This window comes from Patella vulgata, chromosome 5 (genome assembly GCF_932274485.2).
Source record: "Patella vulgata chromosome 5, xgPatVulg1.2, whole genome shotgun sequence".
In the NCBI taxonomy this organism is placed as follows: domain Eukaryota; kingdom Metazoa; phylum Mollusca; class Gastropoda; family Patellidae; genus Patella; species Patella vulgata.
The window spans coordinates 77,686,380-77,708,012 of NC_065883.2; the positions used below are offsets into that span (position 1 = coordinate 77,686,380).

Consider the following 21,633-nt stretch of genomic DNA (forward strand, 5'->3'; position numbering starts at 1 on the left):
CAAGTCACATTTGAAAAGCTTTACGTCAAGCTTTTCAAATCATTTAGTTGAATTTTTCCAATTTTTTAAATTAGGTGTGTTAAGATGAAATTTGTATCATCAATTAATTGGAATATTGTAAAATAGTACAATTTGTTGACCAGAATAAAGATTGGGACATATTATTCAGTTACAATAAGAGTGGTATTGAGCCTTTAATATTAGAATTGTCTGGTCAATGTCATTTTGTTTGATTAATCACATAGATTATTTGGCGTTCATGGTTGACCTGACTACCTTTTATTTAGGGTTTGCAGGGAGAGGTCATATAGAATCCACCATGTAGAAGGCACGCTGGTGGGTCTAACATTTCCGTCCTCCTGTTTATTTAGGGATAGGATCGAAATGTGAATCACATCAACCATAAATGCTGATTATTTTTTTTTGTCTTTGATTTTTTTTCTTTTTTTGTTTCTCAGAAAAAGACACTGGAATTTACTTTTCATCTGAAACTGACTGTTGTGCATGAAATCTGATAAAAAAAAGATTCAGTCTTATTACCATACTCAGTTGGTTGCCATTTTTTGTCTACAACTGCCGTCCATTTCTACATGCACGTGTACAACAAGATAACTGTTTTACAAATTTTATAGAAATTATTGTGTTATACTTTAACCAAACATCATTGCATGTACGTAATTTAAGCCAAGGGCTAGCCCTGTTTGTTTTCGCTGGATAAGATGTACAGAAGTTACGTTGAAGAAGCTAAGCAGGGTAGGCATCTTTGTTCTAGAACTTGATAGGTTTGTTCGCTAAATAAAATAAAACTCAACCAGAGAGTTTCAAGCTGCTGATAATGAAATGTACATGTTTATGTTTATTGAATTTGATATAGCGCTCATTATTACATCTTTGATGTATTCAATGGCGCTTTACATGAACAATACTCTGGGCTGACTTAAGTGGAAATACTCTGGCTAACATAAGTGAAAATTCTCTGAGCTGACTTAAGTAGAAATACTCTGAGCTAACGTAAGTGGAAATGCTGGGGTCTGACTTAAGTGGAAATGCTGGGGTTGACTTAAGTGGAAATAATCTGGGCTGTCTTGGGGGAGGGAGGGCTTGACATTGATTCATGTCATTGAGTTATGTTCAATTTGATTTTGCAGAGTTAAGAAGGAAAGATGGAAGTCTGGTTGTCGTCGGTGATCGAATAGTGACAGATGATGGACATTATGCTACAATAAAATATATTGGAGAAGTTCCACCAACAAAAGGTGACTCATACATTCTAGTACTCAATATTTGTCCTGCATTAAACCGCTTAAATTGCTTCTTTTTCTTGGGTCAAGGCTCTTAAAAGGCGAATTAACATAAAACGTAGACTTTTAATATCTCAATTCGAAGATGATTGCAATGATGCCATGCTTGATTCCTTGTTTATACTTGGTTATGATTGGATGCAGATTGTTCGTGGATAGCCCTGGTGGCTCATTGTGTAAGACGTTGTGTAGTCCCCCCTTGTCATTAGTGTAGGGCAGAGGGCCTGGCAAGTGACAACTGTCTAGTCCTTCAAATAGGACGAAAAACTACATTGGCATGATGTAAAAGAACCTATGGCAGTTGGAATTTGAAATTTCCCTTCATTTCATAGCACACTGCATGGCGTATGCCCACCTTCATGATCCCTGTTGGTGTTGAACCCCATTTAATTTCAGATTGTTGGTGGATGTATTTTGGATGTATTTACAAGGTTATAGATATTGAATTTGAAAATAGCGATTGCATTTGATTGATTAACTGCTATTTGAATTGAGTCATTTATACTAATGTGGCCAAATTATGGTCCCACAGAGTGATAAATAAAATAAAACCAAGTACGAACAATCCAAACCATTAGACAAAATTCGAAGTCCTAAAAGGCAAAATAGTGTAATCAGCATATGGACTGTTCACCGTGTACAAAATACACGACAAGCAGTGGTAACAGGTGTCCGGAAGAGTAAGCTTAACCTGCCTTGCGCCACACCCGCCATAGCTGCATCCAAACTATTAGGCGAAATCTCGGTAAAAGAACAATTTTCATTAACGATCAGAGTACAAGGTCAAAAAGCATACATTAACCAATCATAGTGCAAGGTCAAAAGGTGTACATTAACCAATCAGAGTGCAAGGTCAAAAGGTGTACATTATCCAATCAAAGTACGAAGTCAAAAGGCATACATTAACCAATCAGAGTGAAAGGTCAAAAGGTGTACCGTAACCAATCAAAGTACGAGGTCAAAAGGCATATATCGTTAATCGTCATTTTCGTCCATTTTGTCTGCAGATTTCTGTGCCTAATTGCTGCTTTCGGTACCAACAATAATTGTGAGGAAAGTTTCTTTGGACACATGTGGTCGCACTCAGTGTAAATCAGTCTTTATGTTTGGGTGTTGTATATTTACCAAGTTTATGGTTGGGTGTTGTGTATATATTGTATATTTACCATGTTTATGGTTGGGTGTTCTGTATACATTGTATATATGTTGTATATTTACCAGTTTTTTGGTTGGGTGTTGTGTATATATTGTATATTTTGTATATTTACCAGGTTTATGGTTGGGTGTTGATTGGGACGAACAAGATAGAGGGAAACATGATGGTACACATAATAACATCAAATATTTTTCAACCAGGTAAATTATAATTTTACATACAGGAATATATACATCACTCAATAAAACCAGGTAACTTATAATCTTAAATAGGTTACCATGTGTTTGCACCAGGGATCTTAATCGGCTGTTTTTTGTCGGCTTAAGCCGATTGATCTTTAATCTAGCCGATTAGTAAAACAATGAACCGGCCACGTATCATAAATCAATCTACTTTCGGCCGATTACAAAGAGTTAATTATTACTCGTTGATTAAGAAATCCATCAAAGAGTCAATCATTACAATGAATACCTTCGGCTTATTTCATAAATAAACAACTTAATTGAGGTAATCATGCCAAGTACTTGAACACCTCGCAGAATGACACCAGGAAACGTAAATGAGATTTAAATGAAGATGGTGATGACGGCATTGACCTTGAACTTCAAGCATGCACGTCGTCAATGGAAGTTCCAAAAGCCGGAGATCTCCCACGTCCAATATAGGTCAACCAAATTATTGGCAATAAAAGACAATATTAATCTGACGATCATACCTGCGCAGCAAAGAAAGACGATGGCAGAACAAAGAGTTTAATTCCCAAATCTATAGAAATTGTTTCAAACCGGGCGTTAATCCGAAATGCGTATGATCATAGCAAAAAGAAACATTGCCATCGAAAATTATGAACAATTGAACGATTTGACAGAACAGCAGGGACATGAAATGACAAAAAAATTATATCGTGATTTTAATTGTTGTGGTGAATTTATTTCTTTAATATCCAGTGAAATTGAGGAAGATATCCGAACTAGTCCTGCTGCATTAATTCTCGACAATTGTATAATACGGGTAACACTGAAAATAAACTAATCGGAATCATGACAATTGACCGTGTGACCTCTCGCACGTACAGCATATTTCCAAGTTCCGACTATACACTGAAACTGATTTGTGCTACGTTATTATTTATATACTTATATACTTTGTTATTTTTATATATATTAACGTGCTTACAAATAAAATAATTTAAAACCCATTTGTATGTACTTGTAGTTTTTACTAATTTATAAGCAAAAGTAGGAATATACAATGCAAGTTGCTGAAATAATAATATGACTATAAATGTCGATACTATAGCGATGTCTGAATACAAGTATGCAATTACAAAGATCTTGTTTATTCGGAGTTTCAGCTATTATTATCCGGAATACGTTATGCAATTAGTGAATTATGCAATTACTGTCGTGAATAGAGTATGCATAAACTTACATGTTTGTTGATGAAAAGACGACTAATCCGTTAGGCCTAACTGTGGCCAGTTCATTTCAAAATGGATTAAGAACCCTGGTTTGCACCCAGTTCCATATTGTCTATAAGATTCCCCACGGTTTCTACCAACGAGCTCCATGTTGTCTGAGAGATTCCCCAAGGTTCCCACCACCCAGTTCCATGTTGTCTGTCAGATTCCCCATGGTTCTGGTAAACAAAACCACACCACTTGCCTCAATGAAAGACCTTATGATCTAAAGTGCACACCATCTAACAGAAACAATTATTTATTATTTTTAGGTACGTGAAATCAGGTTCGTTCGTTCGCCCTCAGAAAGTGAATACAGGAATAACGTTTATATCAGCTGTAAGAGATCGTTATGGTTTAAAATCAGATCACGATGCTGGAGTTAAAACGGATGAACTATTTGTCGTGGGAACTGGCAAAACTACAGTGGTTGAAATGGTCGGAGCAAAATCTCTGAATCTTAGGCAAAGGTGAGTTTTACTTTTTTCAGATAAAAATACCTGGGACCGTACAATATTAAACATTTATATTTTCATAAAATTTCGTCATTTCTCATAGAATTATCATAAAATGGTAAAATATCATAAAAACTATAAAATTTCAAAATTTCTAAAAAAAATATATTTCAAAATATAGAACTAATCATAAATTGCTGCTCTTAATAATAAATTTCTATACTAATAAATCCGAATATGATCCCCCAGCTTGTTGCTCCCTTTCATTTACTATTTGACAGTGTTCAGTCATTGTTATGTGTGGGTATATGAACATAGGAGAAAATGACTGTGACTCTTACCCACACATCACTAGCTGAACACTACTTCATGGATCGGAGATAAGTTATATATATAAAAAATCACAATATTTGATAGTGATAAAAACATTATAAAACTATCATAAAATTTGATAGAAACATGATAAAATAATCATAAAATTTGATTGAAGCTTTCATGAAAATATATAAATTTTTGACAAAAATCTGTGTACAGTGTCTGTAATACAAATTTGACCCAAACATTTAAAATTGACTGGTTGCAATCCTAGATTTATGTCAGTCTAATTAAAATATAGATCTATATTTCGTTTCTTTTTTATACTTTCTATGGCCTACATTTAGATCTAACTTAGCTTACTCTTCCGGACACCTGTTACCACTGTTTGTCGTGTATTTTGTACACGAGGAGCAGTCCATTTGCTGGTTACACTATTTTGCTTGAATACACTATTTTGCCTATAAAGTTTTTTAGGACTTCGAATTCTGTCTTATGGATTGGATTGTTTGTACTTGGTTTTATTTTATTTAAGTTATAGTGGGAGTTCACGTTCTATGACGTCAGGTACCAAGCAAGCAACATTTGACCCGATAACGTCAGTCATTCGATTAACCAATAAGCGACCGCCATGTATTTTTTATCTACTTTTGCTTTGTTTCGATTTCTATTGGCGCTAATGTCTACCCACAGTTCCGCGCAAAAAAGGTCAAACACTCGATTCGACAGACCATTTTATTGGCTGACCCCTCATTTTTTATCTACTTTTGCTTTGTTTCGATTTCTATTGGCGCTAATGTCTACCCACAGTTCCGCGCAAAAAAGGTCAAACACTCGATTCGACAGACCATTTTATTGGCTGACCCCTCATTTCAAGCAGAACACAAGTTAAATAACAAGTCTTCCAGATCCAAATGTAGTAAAGACGAAATTTTGAAGTATAAAAAACGAAAAGAAATTAGATCTGTGTTTTAATCAGATTGAGAGTTATGTCATCAAGCTATTAGTTTTATTTTTTCGTGAGATTATGCGGCTGTCCCCTATGACCGTGAGATAAACAAACCAGAAGTAGCATAACGTAACCAGACTTTTAACTCTTGTTATCCTTCCACCTCAAAGCCTGGCAGAAAATATACATTCCATCCCTTTTCTTTACTTCTACTTCAAAAATACAACAAAAATCAACACAGAAAACGGGGAAAAGGGAGATAACTACTAAAATATAACAGGAGATTATATTCATGGATAACCAGATGTAGGAATTTATTGATGTCCTGTGTCCTGTTGCAGTAGGCAGCCGCAGTGACTCAGCGAGTAAGACAGTGGCTCGCTAACCAGGAGGTTCCTGGTTTGATCCCTGTGTTGATCGAGAAAGTTCTTAAGGATTTTCCAGCACTGTATTCCCTTGTCATTGGTGCAGGACAGAGGGCCTGGAAAAGAACAGCTGTCTAGTTATTTGGATGGGACGAAAACCATAAATCAAGGTCCCATGTACACTTTGCTCATAAAAGAGCACTTAGCAGTTGGAATTCGGATGGGACAAAAAAATCAAGGTTCCGTGTACACATTGACATGCACGTTAAAGATCCCTTGGCAATTGGAATTCGATATAAGAGTAGGCCATTGTGCCGCTGTCCGGGTCAAATTTCTATCCCAGCACACTGTATAGCGTATGCCTGTCTTCATTAGCCCAGTCGGAGCAGATCAGTAGGACGTTAAACCCCATTTCATTTTCATTCCTATTTCAGTAAACTAGCAGACCTGCTGGAAGTAGATGTCAAAGGTCTTCCTGTATATGGAGCAGGACAGGATGACCTTTCAACTCTGACCCCTAATTTAGTAGAGGTCAACCTTGGGAAGAATTTGCTATCGTCATGGAAATCTGTAGCAGAAATCGTTAGACAGTTACCCAAATTAACTAATTTAATTCTCAGGTAAGATGTCAATGGTATTGAATTTGCTAGTGAATATCAGGAAATGGACTATAGTTAATTTCTGACCAGGGTCATTCAGTGCTTGCCACGAAGAATCACTGCGTGAGTACTCCATTACTCACGCAAACAAGACTCTGCGTGAGTTTGGCGAGTAACTCACTTACTCACGCAAAATGTTCAGAGGGGAGTAAAATTATAATAGAGACCAAGAACTCTGACAAATGGATGCTAGGCCTAGATTCCATTGATTAACTTCCATTCCAAAGATGTAAGACTTTATTTTCTAATGTTCTTCACTAGAAGTGAGCCTTCTTGTGATTTGTAATATTATAAATACATGTATTAATTCAATACTTGAACTTTTATTCATTCTATTTCCAAAAAGAAAACCTATTTATGCGAGTGCCTAGATTAATTTAATAAAGAATAATAAAATAATATTTTGTCCGACTGATTTTGACTGAATGTGAAAATAATAGTAGTTTACTTATAAAAAAAAAATGAAAGGTTTCTGTCGAAGGAACAAAGCCAACCAGTGAAAATAATACTAGTCGATCATGTGTAAAGTCTAATGTAAGACCCTGGTCGTTTGGGGTCATATTCATCTTTATTAAAACAAAATTTTCCGTTATCCTGTTTAGCTAAGATAAGAAGGTTTTCAGAAATACGTCTCTACACTTTTGTAATATACATTTGGTGTTTGAAAATCATAGAATGTACTGTTGCCCCACGATGTTACAGTGGCATCGTCTGCTAAAATATACTAATAATAGTTTAGTAATTAAATAGCACAATGTCAACGCACCGTGTTCTGACTTTATTCAAATCCAAATAGTTCTTGGCATTTCTAACTTTATTATTGTTTAATATTTATTTTAAAATGAAACCACTATTCAAAATATAGTCATAGAAACTAGAAAATGACATTATATACGTTACAACATTCTACACATTTTCATATCTCTTAATATTTCTCGCGAGAATTCTACTTTGGATTTCAGTTAAATTAACCAATCATAAAAATTATACTTTGCAAGCCCGAAATAATTTCTTTTACTTTATTCTATTCTTAGTAACCTTGTGTAATCCGAATAATATTATCGCAGTGCAGCGGTGGGACTCAGAGAAAACCAACAAGGTTGAACAGGCGACCCTGCTCCTTGTCACGTTCAAGCAGGGAATCGAAACCACGCCATTTGACTCAATGACAGACCTTATGAGCTAACATGCAAGCATTAAACCATTCCCCCCGCCCCCCATTAAAAAAACCATTCAGAATATAATACGCTAAAGATACATTATATAAGAACTAAGTGGGTCTATTAAAGATAAATTGTCACGAAAAGTATTTATAGGGTAGTTATTTCCAATAAAAGTATGGCAAATTCGATATATATGGAAAGTATTAGACACCCAATCTTACTCGAAAAAATATTGGATTACCGGAAAAACACCCTTGGGGGCAAGCACTAGGTAAAAATGTCAGAGTATCACTAACTGGCAACCTGACTGTTGTCTGGCATCTTATTGTGTGCTAGCTTATTTCTTGATGAAATGGTTAGGTGGTTTGGGGAACATTTAGGGGTGTCAACATACTGAAGACTCTGCAATCAATGGCGGAAAAAGTAGTGGACAGAAAGTAATTCAGAATTTACTTAGGCCTCAATATGTATGATTTGAAGCAAATTTTTGATAGATTAATTAGTTTGAATATATTTTTGGACCAAATATATCATCAAATCACACATTTTGTAATCGGGGGGGGGAGGAATCTTTAAGACATTTATTCATACGACAAGCCTCTAATCATAGTGTGATTTATTTGTGTATTTCAGTTTAAATCGTTTACCTGTACCAAAAGATGTGGAAAGTTTATCGTCTGATTTCACTCATATTAAATCTTTAAAACTTAATTTTACCTTTTATACCTGGCAAGAGGTAAGTTGTTATAATTGGACCTCTGACCTTGTATACCAGGCAAGGGGTAAATTGTTATCATTTGACCTATGACCTTGTATACCTGGCAAGAGGTAAATTGTTATCATTTGACCTCTGACCTTGTATACCTGGCAAGAGGTAAATTGTTATAAATTAACATTAAGGATGACTAGCAACTTTGTGTGAGGTACAGGTGTTGTGAACGGGGAGGAATCTTTATAATAGATTACACGAGATTACTGTGGTCAATTGTCATTCAGGATTTCGAGCTTACATGTCATGTCAAACTGTCACTCGGGAAGTCGAGCTTGTGTCTGATGTCAAACTGTCACTCAGGATGTTTAGCATACACCTGATGTCAACTGTCATTCAAGGTGTTTAGCTTGCACGTAGGGGTTTGGGTGACCAGAATGGTTTTTAATGTGTGCACGTTAGATCATAAGGTCTGTCTTTGAATCAAGTGACTTTATTTTCATTGACCGCTTGTACATGACAAGGAGTAGGGTCGCTTGCCCAACGTCTAGGGTTTTCTCCAGGTTTTCCGGTTTCCTCCCACAGCTAAAGTCCTCTACGTGCAGGCCAATTACAAATCTGATTAAAACACAGATCTTATTTCGTTTCGTTTTTTATGGTTTAGAGTCACTTGTCCATCCCCATGGGTTTTCTTAGGGTTCCCCCTTACGCCCATCCTCCGCACATGTGAGCAAATTATTGAAATAAATTTGAACCATATGTTAGTCCTGAAATGACCTAGTTTGTGTTAAGTGGACTTTAAACCCCATTTCTCTCTCTTTCTTTAGTAAATTCTATTTTTTTTTTTTTTTTTTTTTCAGCTGTTGGAGTGTAGTAAGATGATGAAGAATTTAGAAAGTTTAAGTTTTTGTTTTAATTCTCTCTCTAGTCTTCACGATTCTACCGGTTATTTAAATCATCTACGATCTTTGGCTATAGAAAATAACAATATCTCAAGGTGGAAAGATGTTTTATATCTAGGACATTTACCAAGGTATGTAAACTGTCCTGATATCTGGAATATAGTTAGGGGGGTGTTGTAAACTGTCCTGGGCTATAATAGGGGATTTCTAACTTGCTGTAAACTGCCTTAATCGCTGGACTAATAAGTGATTTCTAGCTTGTTGTAAACTGCCCTGATCCCTAGACTATACTTGGTTGATATCTGGCTAAGCTTGTTGTAAATTGCCCTGTTGGGGTATGTCTAGCTTGTTGTAAACTGCCCTGATCTTTTGTCAGGTCTATAGTTGAGGGATGTCTAGCTTGCTGTAAACTGCCCTGATCTTTGGTCTATAGTTTTGGGATGTCATAGCTTTTTGTAAACTGCCCTGATTCCTGGACTATAATAGAGGATTTCTAACTTGTTGTAAACAGCCCTGATGTATAGCTTGCTTTAATGCAAGACATTTAGGTGGCTTTACAGAGATGGTTCATGTCTCCCTTTCTTACTTTGGTAGTCTTCTAAAGCACAAAAGCTTGTAAAATTGAAAAATTCTTACAAAAATTAACATTAAGCTGGAGCTAATTATTTCCACTGATCGTCCCCACTACATATTGACGCTGGAAACCACTGTTTCTGGACAAAGTCTGTGGCCGATGCCTTATGTCCAGGCTTCCATAAACCCCATTGCATTTCATTTTTCTGACTATGCTGTCCCTACTGCATCCCTTCAGCAAGGTGCTTGTTGCTGTATTTCTGTTGCCTTTCAACATATAATAACTATAATTAATCTCTTTAACGTCCACAGATTAGAAACGCTGTCTTTAAATGAAAACCAAATAGATTCCATAGAATTTCCAGATGTTGACGTCGAAGAGAAGACATCTTTCTTTCCAAAATTAAAAACACTTTATATACTTAGAAATAAAATCTCGCAGGTAAGATAAATAATAATTTGACTTTTTTTACTATAAACTCCATGGCTGCTGGTGTATAACAGGACAGGAAATTATGCTACTATGCTTGTCTACTATATCATCCTACTATGGAAGCAGGTGTTAAGCCTCACAAGAAATAGTATTCTCGCTGAAAGATGTGTCAATACTATCCCTTATTTCTTTATTGTTATGACCTGTAACGCCACAATCCAGCACAAGACATCCTAGTAACCTCTGACCTGTAACGTCACAATCCAGCACAAGGCATCCTAGTATCCTCTGACCTGTAACGCCACAATCCAGCACAAGGCATCCTAGTATCCTCTGACCTGTAACGCCACAATCCAGCACAAGGCATCCTAGTAACCTCTGACCTGTAACGTCACAATCCAGCACAAGACATCCTAGTAACCTCTAACACAGATACTAGCACATCAATCTAAACGATCAGTTGACAAGCCTTGTTCAACTCTTATAAATGAGCTACCTACCCCGACATCTGGTTAACTCACTAATGTGTTACCCCAACATCCCAGTTGGAATATGATATAAGAATAGTCCACAGTGCCGCTGTCCGTCCAAAATTTCCCCCACAGTAGATAGCATGGCGTATGCCCATCCTAGCAGAACAGTAGGACGTTAACTATTTGATATTTTTCTTTTTTTTTCAGTGGTCATCTGTAAATGAGTTAAATAAATTAAAGAGTCTTTGTGATGTCATGATGTTGTTTAATCCAATCAATGATACCCATACACCAGAAACTGTTCGGCAATTAATGATCGCTAAAATATGCACGTTAACTTTACTAAGCAGAACAGAGGTTTGTTATTTTATAATATCTATGTTAATTTTACTAAACCTATCGGATTGTCGTTATTTTATGATTTCTATGTTAATTTTTTTTAAACATATCAGATGGTCGTTATTTTATAATATCTACGTTAATTTTACTAAACATATTGGATAGTCGTTATTTTATAATATCTACGTTAATTTTACTAAACATATAGCATGGTCGTTATTTTATGATATCAATGTTAACTGTACTAAACATATTGGATGGTCTTTATTTTAAATATTATTGAAATAATCTGTGAACACTGTGTAGTAGACATTTGACCTCCTCTGGCAATTGTTATGGCTGTTATTTGATTGTTCAAAACCATATTTTGGGCGAAGTCGACATTACTGTCAATTGTAATAGTTATATCTGACTGGTCAAAACCATATTGTGGACGGAGGTGACATTAAAGGTCAATGTGTAATAGGTATACTTGACATTAAGGTAATAGGTCTGACTGGTCAAAACTTTATTGTGGGCGGAGTCAACAAAAAAGTCCGTTTTCATATGCATATCCGGCTCGCTGACCTGGAGATCCTGTGTTCAATCCCTGAGTTGACCGAGAAAGTTCATCTGACGTAGTTCCTCCTTGTCAGTGGTACAGGACAGAGGGTGTGGCATGGGGAAACGGATAGTCGTTCGGATGGGCCAAAAAAAACGATGTCACATGTAAACATTGGCGTGCATGTGAAAGAGCCCTAGACAGTTGGAATTCGATATAAGAGTAGGCTGTAGCACGGCTGTCCGGGCCAATTTCCCTCATAGTTCACTGTATGGAATATGCCCTTCTTCATTAGCCCAGTAGGAGCAGAACAGTCGGATGTTAAACTCCATTTCATTTCATTTCATTTTGTATAGATCTTACCAGAAGAAAGGAAGGGATCAGAAATTGATTATTTAAAACGGTTTGGTGAAAAATGGCGGGAATCAGGAGGAAGTCAAAAGGAAGAAGAAAATAATCCTAGTCCAGAATTTATAAATGAACATCCACGTTACCTTGAGCTTATTAAAAGTAAGGGTTGAATTATATTAACGATACTCCAAGTCCAGAATTTATAAATGAACATCCACGTTACCTTGAACTTATTAAAAGTAAGGACTGAATTAAAGTAACAATGTGCTTTTGGCATTTGTCACTAAAATATTAAATTTATCATTGCTTAATTCACGCTAATATGTACTCAGATTGATTATTTAACATTTAATTAAGAAAACAAAATCAAAATAATCTCCCAGCTTGGATTCAATCGGAATTTTAACTGGTCCATCATTAAATTTTCTTGGATAACAAAATGGCTAGCAGCATAGATGGATGAAATTTCAATTCCAGATATATTTGTAAATATTGAACAGAATCAAACAAATATTGGAGTAATGATTCCTATTGCCTAATAATTTTTTTAAAATAAACAAAATAAAAATAAAAATCAGGATTGAATTAATATGTTTAAAGAGACATTAGGTAAGATTAGATAAAGGACTGACAGTTCTCGCAATAATAGTTAAAAAATAGATAATAGCAACAGAATATGCTGAACCGAAATATTAGCGATACAATTTTAGGCTAGCCTCAATCGTCTTATTACTAACGTTGGTAGAATGATAAACAAAGTCTCCATTATCCATTTTTATGTTAAATTATCCATCACAAAAGGTGTTCAAATCCACTAAATATCACAGGCTAACAATAGCATCAAGAGTTGATGATGGTCTGGATAAGTTAACTAATGTTTAATTAATAATTTAGATAATATTTCAGGCCTAAAGAAAGACATGCAATAGCCAGATTTAACTCTTGAATAATATATGTTTAACTGTGAAATAAGTAAAATAAAGTAAGGACTGAATTAAAACATTTAATCCTTAGATAAACAAAAAAAAAACCCAATAAAGTAAAAATGGAATTAAAATATTTAACTATGAATAAATAAAATAAAAGTAAGGATTGAATTAAAAATTTTACCAGGGACTAAACAAATAAAGTAAGAATTGAATTAAAATATTTAAATGTGAAATAAATAAAATAAAAGTAAGAATTGAATTAAAACTTTTAACTGTGAAAAAAAAAATTGTACAGCTATAGAAACAGACAAAAACATTTTGTTTATTTTAAAGCAAAAATGGGTCTTCTCAAAATCTTTAAGTTGCAATATTTCACAAGATACCACGATATGATATAACTTAAATTAGTTTGCTCTTGTTCTAATATTTCACAATGTCATGATACCAAAAAACTTAAATTGGTTTACCCTAGTTCTAATATTTCACAACACACCAAGATATCAAACAAACTTAAATTGGTTTGCCCTAATTCTAATATTTCACAAGACACTGAAGAACTTGAATTTAAATTGTTTTGTTCTAATTCATATATATTACTGTATTTCATAGGAAATGTTTAAAGTTATTCATCGTTGTTTATTTACAGAATGTTTAAAGTTATTCATTGTCTGTTTATTTACAGAATGGGGTGCTCCTGAAGATTCGGAATTCAAACAAATTTCATCCAAATTAAAAGATAACCTCATCTGTATCCTTTCAATCTTGTTATAGACTGTGATTCCGTGTGGGAGAGGGAGCCGTGGTGGCTCGGTGAGTAAGACATTGGCTCGCTAACCTGGAGGTCCCATGTTTGAGCTCTGTGTTGGACGAGAAAGTTCATAGGGACTGTCGTTCATCAGATGGGACGAAAAACTGAGGTCCAATGATATTGACACTGTCCAGGCATATAATTTCCCTCATAGCACATTGGCATATGCCCATGCTCATTAGTCCAGTCGGAGCAGAACAGTAGGGCAATTAACCTAATTTCATTTCATTACTGAGTGCATCTCTGTGATATATATGGCCAATGTCTTGGTCATATGTTATTTTATTATTTTTTAATTCTGTTTTTAATTTCGGATCTATATATTAATATTCATTAATGCTTGGTTAGTCATTAGCAACAGACAGCAATTAATTTGTCAGTTGATATAAATTGTTATACGCGGGCAACTAAAGTGGTAAATCTGTTAATTTTCTTCTAACTATTGTTTTAAATGCCTTAAGACTTTATCCTTTAATAATTATGTTTTTATGTCAACACTTTTATAGTAACTAATTTATATAAAAAGACAAATGAATTTAAGATGATTCATGAGTTGGAGAGACAAGTCTAGGGAACCTATATTCTAGTTGGAGATCCGTTTTATAGGAAATTATAAGTTGTTTAATTTGCTCCTTGAATAAAGTGTTGAAGATCCATTCCAAGAATCTGTATTCATTTCCAATACTTAGAGAACACACGTCGACGAGCTACGTTCCCTGAAAGTCCAACAGTGTTATATATGTAAAATTTGAAATGTTGTCCTTAACAAAATGTAGTTGTAAAAATAGCCTGTCCACAAAATACAGCAAAGGGTGTCGTAGAGAAAAAGTTACCACGTAAGTTTATTTATATTAAAAACTAACAATATCATTTATTTCATTAATCCCCTTCCTTTCCTTTCGTGGAGTTTAGTGTGAATAGTCCAATAGAGGTCGGTAATTAAAGTAGGCAGTTTATAATTAATATTATATCTTTTGTGGAGTTTGGTGTGAATAGTCTAGTAGGGGTTGGTAATAAGGGTTGGTATGAATAGTCTAGTAGGGGTTGGTAATAAGAGTTGATGTGTATAGTCTAGTAGGTGTCGGTAATAAGGGTTGGTATGAATAGTCTATTAGGGGTTGGTAGTAGGGGTTGCTGTGAATAGTCTAGTAGGGGTTGTTGGTAATAAGAGTTGGTGTGAATAGTCTAGTAGGGGTTGGTAATAAGATTTGGTGTGAATAGTCTAGTAGGGGTTGGTAATAAGAGTTGGTTTGAATAGTCTAGTAGGGGTTGGTAATAAGAGTTGGTGTGAATAGTCTAGTAGGAGTTGGTATGAATAGTCTAGTAGGGGTCAGTAATAAGAATTGGTATGAATAGTCTAGTAGGAGTTGGTAATAAGGGTTGGTGTGAATAGTCTAGTAGGAGTTGGTAATAAGGGTTGGTGTGAATAGTCTAGTAGGAGTTGGTATGAATAGTCTAGTAGGAGTTGGTAATAAGGGTTGGTGTGAATAATCTAGTAGGAGTTGGTAATAAGGGTTGGTGTGAATAGTCTAGTAGGAGTTGGTAATAAGGGTTGGTGTGAATAGTCTAGTAGGAGTTGGTAATAAGGGTTGGTATGAATCGTCTAGTAGGAGTTGGTAATAAGGATTGGTGTGAATAGTCTAGTAGGAGTTGGTAATAAGGGTTGGTGTGAATAGTCTAGTAGGAGTTGGTAATAAGGGTTGGTATGAATAGTCTAGTAGGAGTTGGTAATAAGAGTTGGTATGAATAGTCTAGTAGTAGTTGGTAATAACGGTTGGTGTGAATAGTCTAGTAGGAGTTGGTAATAAGGGTTGGTATGAATAGTCTAGTAGGAGTTGGTAATAAGGGTTGGTATGAATAGTCTAGTAGGAGTTGGTAATAAGAGTTGGTATGAATAGTCTAGTAGGAGTTGGTAATAAGGGTTGGTGTGAATAGTCTAGTAGGAGTTGGTAATAAGGGTTGGTATGAATAGTCTAGTAGGAGTTGGTAATAAGAGTTGGTATGAATAGTCTAGTAGGAGTTGGTAATAAGAGTTGGTGTGAATAGTCTAGTAGGAGTTGGTATGAATAGTCTAGTAGGGGTCAGTAATAAGAATTGGTATGAATAGTCTAGTAGGGGTTGGTAATAAGAGTTAGTGTGAATAGTCTAGTAGGAGTTGGTATGAATAGTCTAGTAGGGGTCAGTAATAAGAATTGGTATGAATAGTCTAGTAGGAGTTGGTAATAAGAATTGGTATGAATAGTCTAGTAGGAGTCAGTAATAAGAATTGGTATGAATAGTCTAGTAGGAGTTGGTAATAAGGGTTGGTGTGAATAGTCTAGTAGGAGTTGGTGTGAATAGTCTAGTAGGAGTTGGTATGAATAGTCTAGTAGGGGTTGGTAATAAGGGTTGGTGTGAATAGTCTAGTAGGGGTCAGTAATAAGGGATGGTATGAATAGTCTAGTAGGGGTCAGTAATAAGGGTTGGTATGAATAGTCTAGTAGGGGTCAGTAATAAGGGTTGGTATGAATAGTCTAGTAGGGGTCAGTAATAAGGGTTGGTATGAATAGTCTAGTAGGGGTCAGTAATAAGGGTTGGTATGAATAGTCTAGTAGGGGTCAGTAATAAGGGTTGGTATGAATAGTCTAGTAGGGGTCAGTAATAAGGGTTGGTGTGAATAGTCTAGTAGGGGTCAGTAATAAGAGTAGGCAGTTCATTTATATTATTCATTAAATGTACATCTTTTGTTTTTGTTATTCTTCTTCCTTTTGTGGAGTTGGTGTGTTGAGTAGTCTAATACCAGCATGACTTGAAATCGAAAGGTCAAGTGGTGTGATTTAGATACAAGGCGTTGAGGTGACAATGGGTAGGTCACCTGCCTAACCTTGTGGGTTTTCTCTGGGTTCAGGTCCAGAGCAGTAATAAGGGCAATAACTCTCAAAGCTGATTCTTTCTGTAGACGTGTACAGCCAAGTTCATGAATTAAGTATTAATTTATTTTATTAGATAAAGGGCAGTTAATTTGTTGAATGATATTAAATCTTACATTTTAGATGAACTAACATATCTTGTATACTAGATCTAGAACTAGAGGACATCATTCTATATTGTCTAGAGATGATGATAATTCTGTTGATACTAGAGATGATGACAGTAATGTTGTTATTTATGTATTTTGTAGAGATGATGACATTAATTTGTTGTTTACGGTGACAGTAATTTTGTTGTCTATGTAATTTTGTTGTTTATGATGACGGTAATTTTGTTGTTTATGTCATTTCTAGAGTCAATGACAGTACAGAAAGTACGAGCTTTAGTTCAGAGATTATTTCAAGCCGACGCCTCAACCCTGCAACTATCTTACAGCAGTCAAAAGGTGGGTTATACACAAGTGTAAACTATATTACAGGTGGGTTATACAGGTGTTAAATATCATACAGGTGGGTTATGCATACAGGTTTAAACTATCATACAGGTAGGTTATACAGGTGTAAACTATCATACAGGTGTGTTATACAGGTGTGAACTATCCTACAGGTGTGTCATACAGGTGTAAACTATCATTTACGTGGATTATACAGGTGTAAACTATCATAGAGGTGGGTTATACAGGTGTAAACTATCCTACTGGTGTGTCATACAGGTGTAAACTATTGTGTGAGCTTAAAATTATATACACATTAGTGTGCACTTAAAAGAACCTGTGACACTTGGAATTCGTAGGGACGCTATCCAGGCCAAGTGTCCCTCATAACACACTGTCTGGCATTAGCACAGTCGAAGTAGAACGTTAAACCACATTTCATTTCATTTCATTTTTGTACAATAATGTTCAGGTAGGTTGTACAGGTGTTATTGATATTAGTAAATCTAATTAAGATTCTTCTAACATTGTGTGATTATATTTTAACTCCAAAGCACATGGTTTTATTCTTAGATTAAAGGGTCTTGATGTAGAAATGGATATTATATATTTCAGATGGAAGGTCCTAATGTAGAAATGGATAATGATTTACGTCAGCTGTCATACTATTCAATAGAATCAGGAGATACAATTTACGCCAAATGGTGAACTGACAATTTTATATACTGAATATACCAGATTCGAAAAGGGTTATTATATAAACAAAAGGGGCAAGCTTGTACGTACTGATGTAGACAAGCTTGTACGTACTGATGTAGACAAGCTTGTACGTACTGATGTAGACAAGCTTGTACATACTGATGTAGATAAACATTTACTACTGATGGAGATAAAATGACTGCCAGAAATATCTCTTGCTTATCACCCAATAATTTCCATTTTGGTTGCCAACTAATTTAAGAAATTGAACTTTTGAACACTGTATTTAAGAACTGTATATATTTGTAAAATAGAGTTAGCTTCACCTGACTGTAATAGAGTCATGTTTTTATTCTGTGTTAGAGATAAGATATAAGGCCAGAAAAAAAATAATGTCCTGATTCTCAGATAATCCAGTGTCACTTACAAATGGCTGCATGATCTGTTTATATTTTTAAAAATATAATCAATCTTATTATTTACCTCATGTAAATTACAGGAATTGAGTCTTTAACAAATTATTGAATAAAACTAGAAGTTTAGTTGTCATATATACAACTCTGACACATGTTACAGGCAATCATGAATGGCGCCAGATAATTTTACCTTCCTGTAAACAATATGATGAGATAATTGATACCGTACTGGATAATCATACATTCCTAAAAACAACATGAGATAAATGATACTGGATAATCATATATTCCTATAAACAATATGATGAGATATATGATACTGGATAATCATATATTCCTATATACACCATGTTGAGATAAATGACCCTGGATAATCATACATTCTATATACAACATGAGATAAATGATACTGGATAATCATATATTCCTATATACACCATGTTGAGATAAATGATACTGGATAATCATATACAACATGAGGTAAATGATACTGCATTCTACCTTCCTATAAACAATATGATGAGGTAATTGATACTGGATAATCATATATTCTTATAAACAACATTTTGAGATAATTGATACTGGATAATCATATATTCCTATAAACAACATTTTGAGATAAATAACACTGGATAATCATACATTCTTATAAACAATATGATGATCAGATAAATCTAGTACCTTGAAATGAGATGTTTTTGAGACGTGATTTAGCCCAGTAGTGATTGTAATACTCTATCATTCCCATTTAAAACTTTAACTGACCACTTATGAAAACCTTGCTTTTAACGCCATATAACAATCAAAGTAAGATAACTCTGTATGGAGTCAGACCATACGATTTAATCACTATCAACAATGATCTTTTGACAGAATAAAAACCTCCCGCCCCTTGGATCAAATGTTTAAGAGGGATTGTCTGAGAACCAGGTGTTTTTGCATGGCCTCACGTGTTTCTGTAATTTAACTGTGATATACTGTACATCGTTATATAAAAACTAAATTGTAAATAAAAAACTACAAAAGTAAGGACTATAAATATTACCTTTTAGTTTGTTAATTTATCATTTGTACTTAATATAAGCGAATACTTGTCGTAACGTCGTGCTATATGTGTATAAACCAGTGATTGTATTCCATATAAATTGTGTTGTGTGTTTTAAGAGTAAAGTCTCATCTTCTCAAAGCATTATTTAACTAGGGAGCTACAGTGGCTAAGTGAGTAGGGTGCTAGCTCACTAGGGTGTATGAAGTTCGATCCCAGTGTTGATTGAGAATGTATAGTTTCCCCTCTTATCATCCGTGGTGGCTCAGTGAGTAAGGTGCTAGCTCACTAAGGTGTATGAAGTTCGATCCAAGTGTTAATTGAGAATATAGTTTCCCCACTTATCATCCGCGGTGGCTCAGTGAGTAGGGCGCTTGCTCACTAGGGTGTATGAAACTTGATCCAAGTATTGATTGAGAATGTAGTTTCCCCTCTTGTCATCCGAAGTGGTTCAGTGAGTAAGGTCCTAGCTCACTAAGGTGTATGAATTTCGATCCCAGTGTTGATTGAGAATGTAGTTTCCCCTCTTGTCAACCGCGGTGGCTCAGTGAGTAAGGTGCTATGTCGTGTTGGTTGAGAAACTTCTCCCGGGGTTTTCTAACCTTTCCGATCTTCTTGTCAGCGGAGCAGTACGAAGAGTCTGGCAAGGACATTGTCTAGTCGTTCGGATGGGATAAAAAACCTAGATTCCGTGTACATATTGGGGTACTGGTAAAAGCACACCTGACAGTTTGACTTGGATTAAGACTAGGCCATAGCACCTGCGCCACTATCTCGGCAAAATTTCCCTCCTAGCACACACCAGTTGGAGCACTGGGATGTTTAACCAAATTTCATTTCATTCTATTTAACTGCCTCCATTTGGTGTTGGGGGAGAGTAATGGGTTCAAAGTCCATTTGACACAAACTAGGTCATTTCGGGAGTAAGATATGGTTCAACTTTATATGAATAATTCTCTTGCGGGTAGGGGTCTTTAGCAGTGGGAGGAAACTGGAGAAAACCCACGAGGTTTTACAGGCGACCCTACTCCTTGTCAACAACATCCGAGGAAACGAAATCACGCCAGTTGACTCAATGACAGACCTTATGGTACAACGCACACGCGATAACCATCCCCCCACCCCATTCGCCTCAATAGAACTGAAAGAGAGAGACCTGGTCAGATAGCAGTGACGTAAAGAAAATTGAGAGAGAGAGAGAGAGAGAGAGAGAGAGAGAGAGAGAGAGAACTGGTAAGATAATAGTGACGTAAAGACGATCGATTAGATTGCGATGTACTGTCCCGGAATGATATTGTTAGATTACAATGTTACCTTGAACAAAAAAAAAAATACAAATTGGGAAAATAATTATCTGATTTCAATCAGTTCGGGAATTTACGCTGAATAAAAAACCCTCGCTTTAGTACAGATACTAGCACACTGGCCCACTAGGTAAAGACAGCACCAAAAAAAGTATATTAAGCAATGTCTGTCGTCACGGCGGATAAATAACATTTAGTATTTGAACTGGAAAAACACAGGACATAATTCTGGTATGACTCTTTTATACTGATTGACATTTCTTCTAGGATTCTGTATTCTATCGGTGTCTTTGGCTAACTGAGGGTTTGGGTGGTTGAATGGTGATTGCGTACACGATGGATCATATGGTATGGCATTGTGTCGAGTGACGTTGTAGCTATTCCACGTTTGTACGTGACAAGGAGTAGGACCGCCTGTCCAACTTTGTGGGTTTTCTCCGGGTTATCCAGTTTCCTTCCACTGCTAAAGACGCCTCCCCCTCCCCCTCTCTCTCTCTCTCTCTCTCTCTCTCAACTGGCGTGGTTTCGATTCCCCGGTTGTACGTGGCAAGGAGTCCTACCGGCTCAGCCAAGGGGAATTCCCGACGGTCAAAGGTGGAATTCCCAAAGTAACAAGTCAGTAGGGGGTATGTTTAAACTCGAGACAGCATCCCTGACAATTAAAGGTGGGAGGAATTGAAATTTGCCTTTAACGGGCACACGGGCTAATGAGGACGTGTATATTATGCAATAAAGTGCGCTATGGGCGAAATTTTTTTCTTGAACTGCGGCGCTACGGCTTGCCTCTTATTTCGAATTCCGACTGTCAACGTATACACGAGACCTCGGATTTCCACATCATCCAAAGGACTAGTCAGCGTGTCTTGCAAGGGTAAACCACACCAGAAAATCACGAGGAACGGTCTCGTAACGAAGTCGGTAGCTCAAGGTTACCGAGCCATCTATA

At 35.9% G+C, this 21,633-nt stretch overlaps 1 protein-coding gene across 1 annotated transcript; it reads left to right on the forward strand.

Moving 5' to 3' along the window:
- The first annotated feature begins 8,687 nt into the window (after positions 1 to 8,687).
- LOC126822628 (tubulin-specific chaperone E) lies at positions 8,688 to 19,382 on the forward strand. The gene is made up of 9 exons (XM_056101378.1): positions 8,688 to 8,696; positions 9,392 to 9,564; positions 10,319 to 10,448; positions 11,120 to 11,269; positions 12,149 to 12,302; positions 13,755 to 13,820; positions 14,657 to 14,716; positions 17,144 to 17,235; positions 17,839 to 19,382. The coding sequence occupies exons 2-9, from the start codon at positions 9,410 to 9,412 to the stop codon at positions 17,929 to 17,931; spliced, it is 900 nt and encodes a 299-aa protein (XP_055957353.1). The 5' UTR covers positions 8,688 to 8,696; positions 9,392 to 9,409; the 3' UTR covers positions 17,932 to 19,382.
- The last annotated feature ends 2,251 nt before the right edge of the window (positions 19,383 to 21,633 follow it).